Source organism: Uloborus diversus, chromosome 1 (assembly GCF_026930045.1).
Source record: "Uloborus diversus isolate 005 chromosome 1, Udiv.v.3.1, whole genome shotgun sequence".
Lineage (NCBI taxonomy): Eukaryota > Metazoa > Arthropoda > Arachnida > Araneae > Uloboridae > Uloborus > Uloborus diversus.
The window spans coordinates 145,358,021-145,365,012 of NC_072731.1; the positions used below are offsets into that span (position 1 = coordinate 145,358,021).

The following is a 6,992-nucleotide window of genomic DNA, read 5'->3' on the forward strand; positions in this document are numbered from 1 at the left end:
CTTACGAAAAAGTTTAATATTTCTTACTCTGTACACAGAAATAGAAAAACAGGCAACATAAAATTCAAAGAAATGTCTTGATTAAGCTGGAATTCAGTAAAAAGGGATTTAAACTACTTGAGGTTCTACAGTAGTTTTGCATAACAAAAGGAAATACAATAAAGTAAAATTGTAGTAAAAATTGTAGTAATTAAAAACGAACAAACGAAAAATAGATTTTATCACTCGAGAAGTAACTTTGCTTTAACTGTTGATAATTACGGAAACTAAAAAATCTGAAACTTCACCATTCTTGGGTTTCGTCGTCTTTTATACTTTTCTTCAGAAAACGCTGAATTTTCTATTTTTTTTTTACCCCGAGACAATTTTTGTGCTTTGTCCATATACTTACGCTACAATATGCTGCAAATACCCACATTTTCACTTAAAAAAAGACAAAAAACCCACATTTATTTAAAAAAAAAACCAGCTTTAGTTGTTTTTTTTGGGGAGGGGGGTATTTAAAAAAACCCCTAAAAATCCCTGGGTCCATGGGCTTTAAAAAAAACCGGGTTTTTGCCAACCCTGCTTAGATGGGGTAATTGAGGCTATAAAAATAGGAAGAAAAATAGGCAAACAAAGTCATTTAAAAGTTATGCATTCTTTTGCAAATCAAGATCAATCAAAATAAAAATTGCGTGCTCGACAAATCCGTTGGCATTAATCGACAGAGAGGAAAAACGAGAGAGGAGAAACGAGAAGCACATCGTCATTTTCTCATATCGGTTTTTAGTGTAGTTTGTTTTTGATCACTTTTACAACACCCCCCCCCCCTCCCTTCATCAAATGCATTAGAGCATAAAAATTGTACAAAATTGTTTAAAAGAAACGGAGGGCAAATCTACCAAACTGAGAAGGGGCCGGAAGTCCAAATTATGGGTCTAAATTTCATTTCAAGTGCGCTTTGCAGCTAATGAGAACTAGAATTGCTTTTTCTGTACTTCTTCAAATAGTTCACTCGTTTTATAGTTACAAAATTAAGAATAAAAAAACTTAGTTATTTTCCTTTTCTGACATTAGAAATTAAAAAAATGAAAAAACTTTCTTCTGTTTCACGGTACAAAACAATTCGGGTTTTGTCCCCCCCCCCCTTTGGATACGGCTCTGCTGGTAAGTTTATATGTACCTATAAATAAATGACAAATGGAAAAAACAAAACAAATTACAATGATTTTCCAACTCGTACATATGTCATTTTTGTTCAAAAACAAACAAGTGCAATAAGTGTGTAAACAATTTTAAAGAAGTATAAATCGCTAAATAAACTCAGCAAACAACTCCCCCCCCCCCCCCCCAACGATCGGCTAATAATGAAACTTTTTCACAAAAGTTGTACAAAATAAGTACTTTTTGTTTTGTTTAATACACGTGTACCTACGAAGCTTCGCTTACATGTTTTAATTTCAAAAAACATATAAAAGAATATAGTTGTATTCTTAACAATAAAGGCATAACTTAGTCATAAGAGGACAGAAACTATTCGATTCAAACTTTGATCTTGTGACTGGACGCTTAAAAATGATTTAATATTTTAAATTTTGAAGTAACTTGTACACTTATTCATATAGTAAAAATTTACCTGCAGATAAACTGTAGTTCTTTCTTAACCTAGTTATGAACTAGGTTTACGTAATACTTTAGCATTATCACTATATTGCAAAAAAGTCACAAAAAAAGGGTTAAAAAAGTTTTATAATTTTTTTCTTCAAAATACAGCTCCGTGAAATTTAGTAGCGTCAAGCGCCCATATTTGAAACAGTACCTTATCTTGGGAATACTCTTGTCAGTATTTCACCAGTAAGAAATAAATGGTGTTACAGAAAAAATTAATAGTAAGTTATCTTTTGAGGTTATGTGTGCTAAACTTTGATGTTGACTTTATGGGCTAGTTTAATGATTTTAAAAATTTTGAAAAAATACGCGATTTTTAAGCATGGTATTAATTTTGGTTACCAACGCTAACTGAGCAGCGTCAGTTTGAATTTGTTTCACACTTCATCTCGGCTATGTACCACCTGTGCCTTATTTGGGCTAATTCATTTCTGATTAACTAATTTACTCATAAGTTTGAGAAATTGCGAATACGCTCCAAACTTAGGACACTGTTCTAAGTTTGGGTACTAAGGCATAAAAAGTGTCTATCAGAAATATTGTGGAAATAAAGTGCGTAATTGTATTGAGAAAAAAGTATAGATACAAAAGTAATGATAACTGTTCTGCTGACAATAAACGTGTCATAGAGTAACAGGACAGTAAAGTTGTCATTGTTAAGTAAAAATTGGAATTTATTGATGAGCAAAAGACGTTCAGCCAAAATATTATATGTAAGTTCTACTAATAAAAATTAGTCTCAAAGTATGGATGAGACTTATTTATTTGTTATGAATATTAAGTATTATGAACGAATGAAAATGAATGTGAAAAGATGTGACATGAGGAACGTGGAGAGCTAAAAATCAGCTACATTAAGGATTATTTGGGTTCACAATTGCTTTTTTGCTTCCAAATATAGAGGGAAACGTGGAAATATTACATTCAAAAGAATTAAGATAGCTAGGGAGACATTCAAAATTTTCAGGGGCAAGTATACATTCTGAAATCTGAAAGTTATACATTGAACAAGATTATATTATTTCTATCTAATGATATTTTGTTCTTTACCGAGTTGTAAAAAAAACTTCTTTAAAATGATAGTTGGTGATTATGATGAGACGATTATCTATTTCTGTATGAAAGAAAGATCAAAATGTTGAGTGTCCCAAGTAAGGGAGGGGTCCCTCATTTGGGACAATAAGCATCTTTTTTTTTTTTTTTTTTTTTAAGGGACATATCTACACATCTATACCTTGTCCTCAGGTGAAGTACTAAGGCACATCCTAAAAATAGAATACTTCGTTCAAATGGAAAACATATGATTTTACCTTTAAAATTTTGACTTTACCTCTTAAATTTTGACTTTTACCTTTAGCGGTACATTAGTGCTGCTAAAGGTAAAAGTTCAAAACTGTCCCAAGTATGGGTGCTTGACTGTACATAAGATGCCTAAAGACAATCAAATATAATATATATTTGCATAATAAATGAATGGATTGGTGCAAAAGACGGCATTTTTGTGCTGGAGTAAAATACGTGCGTTTGTGAGACGCAACCTTTCATGAACGCAAAACATGATCATTTGTCAATACAGTGAAACCTGTGTAAGTTGACCACTTGTGGTGCACTACTTTAGTGGTCAGCTTAAACAAGTGGTCAACTTACAAAGGTTGATTTATATGATTAACGTCAATTCCGTGCCTGAAAAAAGCGGTCAACTTAGACAGGTGGTCAACTTCACAGGTTTTACTGTAACAGTATTTAAATACATTCATTTTTAGCATTCCTATCATTCTGTGAAATGTGACATTGAAACGACACTGTGTGTTTCTTGTGAATCAAAAGTTCACGAAAAATAATCCTCAGTAGCATTGGTAGTAAGGTAAAATGGGGTAAGAGTGAAAGCGCAGAGTGTAAACGAGAACCCAGACTAAACATTCAAGAAAGTAGAATATTCAAAGAAAAGTATTTCAATTACATTTTATAGGAATTTCTTTGCTGCAGTGCTATGCCGTATGTTTCTATTACAATACTTAAAGGAAAGTAAACAAATAATCTTTATATTCAGTAAATTACACCCATTAGCCAGGGCTAAAGCAGAAATACATGAAAAAATACACCGTCTAATATACCATGCATTGCCTTCAATCTTCGAGTTGAATGAACCATTGCTTCGGTTACTCGTCTGGTTGGAGCTAATTCTATATTAGCTACTAGTTTGGCACTCTTGGCTTCCATCTTGGCAGAGGTTTTCCATCTCCAGCTCAGTCACTTTCCTATGCCGGGCTATTGCGTGCTAATAAGCACGAAACTGCAGTCCTCGACTGAGCTGACGGTGTATTTCATGAAATAATCTTTAGCTCAGTATGATATACTATTCCTTAATTTGCCCCACTTATGTCTCCCATAGGAAACTGTGATGTATTAAAACTTGTGCGTTCACTTGACTCAAATGAAAAAGTAAGTCACAAATAAGTAAATAAATAAATAAATAAATAAATTTGAAATTTAACGGTAAAAAAAGTGAATATATTTATTCAAATAAAAAGTAAAGCTGCAAATGTGAAACACAAAAAAATTATGCATAAAAATTCTCATATAAATAGAACAACTTTGTAAAACACTTGCGTTCTCTCTCACTTACTCCACTTCACTCTAATTTCAATACCCATCCTCTGGAACACGGGGTAGTAACAGTCAATATCCTTCAATTTTATTTTAATGAATATGCATAATGATTTAATTTTGCCCTAGAATCTGGCATTGAATTGCCGTTGGTTGCACATCATCACAGCTTACAATTCCCGCCAACGAGTTCGCATTCAATACGGTTAGACTAACTTGGGAATTTCTTTTAAATTAACTGGATATTGAAAGCAACACATGGAAAAGTTTGGGAAAATGTCTCAAACTGCAGTGAATTGCAAATGGTTGTTCCTGATGGTGGTTAATGCCGTGTTACCAATGAAAACAGTTTACGATGATCATTTAGCACCGTGGCAAGGGAAGTGACACAACTCTAAAAAAACAGCAATGGAGAAAATAAAATAGTAGTTTTAAGCTGTTTAGTTTCAAATATTAGAATATGTGCCAATAATTAATATTTCAGTGTTTATTGGTTATTTTTTGTTGTCTAGATTAATAATACATACTTAAAACTCGAAAATTTTATAAATTATGAAATTTTAATGATGTGTCACTATTGACGATATTGTTTTTACGCCTTCACGCATCATTTGTGTTAGCTAATTTTGTGCAAGTTTTGTAGTAAGAAAGAGCATTAAATTTAGATTTTAAATCAAAAGCTAGCACGTTTTTTCCAAACTTTGAGTTGTGTTGCTTTCCTTGCCGGGGTGCGATATGTAAACATACGAATCAAACAGAACTCGTAGTTGTACTTTTTGAGGAGTTATACAATTTGGCTTTTCTGAAGACATTTATAATGTCCGATTTTACTTCCAGCTTGAATTCCTCTGGAACTTGTTTCAGCTCTTTGACGAAAGACAACATGAATAAACGATCAGCATCGCTTTCGTCAACAGGACTTTTGCACCTGAACTGTGTTGTGTCTTTTGGACTGTGTAAAATAGTTTCTTCAGAAGGAAAACTTGTCTTCCTCTTTTTTACCAACGGTCTCAAAGTTGCGTTGTCACCACTGTAGGATTCATCCACTTTTTGGTGATTTTCATCGTCCAAATCGAACACGGTGTACTTTCCTTGCATCACCCTCAGAAGGAATAAAAGGTGGTCGAAATAAACATATTTCTTTCGTGCAGAGCACAAGGAACCTGATTTCTCCTGTTTTTGTTTCGCCAGTTCTCTGGAAAAACCATCACGTAGGTGTTTCCATTTTCTTTGAAACTGGAACGCTGTAGATTTGAAAAAAGAACAGATTTAATATGTCGAAATAAGACTCTATAATAATAATAATTAAGAGCATAAGAGTAATGTATAACAGAATCACATTCTAAGTGATTAAACACATGGAACGTCACTAATATTAATTTCTCCTACAGTGGTCAAAAATGTCAGGATCTGCCAGAGAGGGGTTCCCAAACGTTTCTGAACTGCTGCACCATTTTCTCACGAAACCCTAACATATCTCTATTATGTAAACATATATGGCTACTATGGACACTTCGTGGCGCCCCTCGCCTTTTCCTAAGGCATCCTAATGTGCCGTGGCTCCCTGTTTGGGAATCTCCGTTCTAGGGAAAAGTGACAAGGGACTAACTGAATAATTGATAACAAGCTTTTTACAAATGCTAGTGGTGCGGAGTTTTGAAAATCAGTGGTGTTGTTCGTCCAAAATAGAGGAAAAGGGTGGAAAATAGGAATTCTAAAATTTAACTGTTATGAAAATGTCTGACCTCGGATTGTATGGAAAGACAAACATCCGTTTTACATCAGTAAATGGACGAATCTATTACTTTTTACTGATGTCAGCTTTTGCAGAAGCAGAGTCTCATTCAAATGAGCGGAATACGAGCATCAAATTTTTACTTTTCCCCCTTATTGACATAGATTCGTCTTATCTGGGCGTTTGAAAATTCCATGCAATCTGTGGTTGGACAGTAACGTAGTTTTTCAAAGATTAAACTTGGGTGGAAACTATTAAATGTTTTTGCTTTAAGTATTGTTTTTTAGGGTACTTAAGAAAAAGGAAAACAATGTTCCCATTCAAGAGAAAACATACATTTTTTGAAATATTTTCAAATAATAGAAAGTTATAAAATATTTACCAAATTTACAATCCTGTATACAAGTCTTATTGTTTTAAGTATTACTTGTTGAAGCTAATTTATAATAAGATTTTTTGAAAATTCGGACATAATTGATCTAGATTTTAACGTTGGTCTTAAGTAGCCATCTCTTGATTTAAATCCACACACTTTGAGGGAAGCCTCTGTCACTAGCTTCACACATCTTTCGACAGCTTGCGTATGGCAGGGGAATAGTTTTATATCCCAGTCGGGTATAGTGCCTGTTGCAATAGGACTTTCAATGTCTTTGTTAGGAACTTTTCGAAGAAAAGGTGGAGAAGATAGCTTTGTCGTGTTCCAATTAATAATCTCTGTGTAATCTTCTGCTTCGAAATTTAGAGATGGAATGACAAAGTTTCTAATGCTTTTGACTTTAGAAACAGACTCCCTGGCTTTTAAGACGTTTTTAAACGCTAGTTCTCTTATGTGCCTCCTTTCATCAAACATCATTGTCGTTAATAAGTTTTCGGGGTGCGCAAAGAAAGAGTTTCTTTCAACGACAGAGGGTAAACAACTTGTTTTGGATTGTCAGATAAGTATCGACAGGTTTGAATTGTTTTGTAAACATGAATGGCACCGTCTGCGAAATTTTTGCGG

The 6,992-nt window shown here is 33.7% G+C and overlaps 1 protein-coding gene across 1 annotated transcript; it reads right to left on the reverse strand.

Annotated features, from left to right (window-relative positions):
* Positions 1-5,007: 5,007 nt before the first annotated feature.
* On the reverse strand, positions 5,008-6,558 carry LOC129216115 (uncharacterized). The gene is made up of 2 exons (XM_054850270.1): positions 6,525-6,558; positions 5,008-5,501 (listed from the first exon to the last, which is right to left on the reverse strand). The coding sequence occupies exons 1-2, from the start codon at positions 6,556-6,558 to the stop codon at positions 5,008-5,010; spliced, it is 528 nt and encodes a 175-aa protein (XP_054706245.1).
* Positions 6,559-6,992: the final 434 nt, after the last annotated feature.

What these genes read in the sequence shown, in the direction of transcription:
- LOC129216115 (XM_054850270.1), bottom strand. Translation starts at nt 6,558, where the DNA reads ATGTGTGAAGCTAGTGACAGAGGCTTCCCTCAAA. An exon ending in TGACAGAGGCTTCCCTCAAA is followed by an intron (nt 5,502 to 6,524) that starts GTGTGTGGATTT and finishes TCAAATCTACAG; the next exon opens with CGTTCCAGTTTCAAAGAAAA.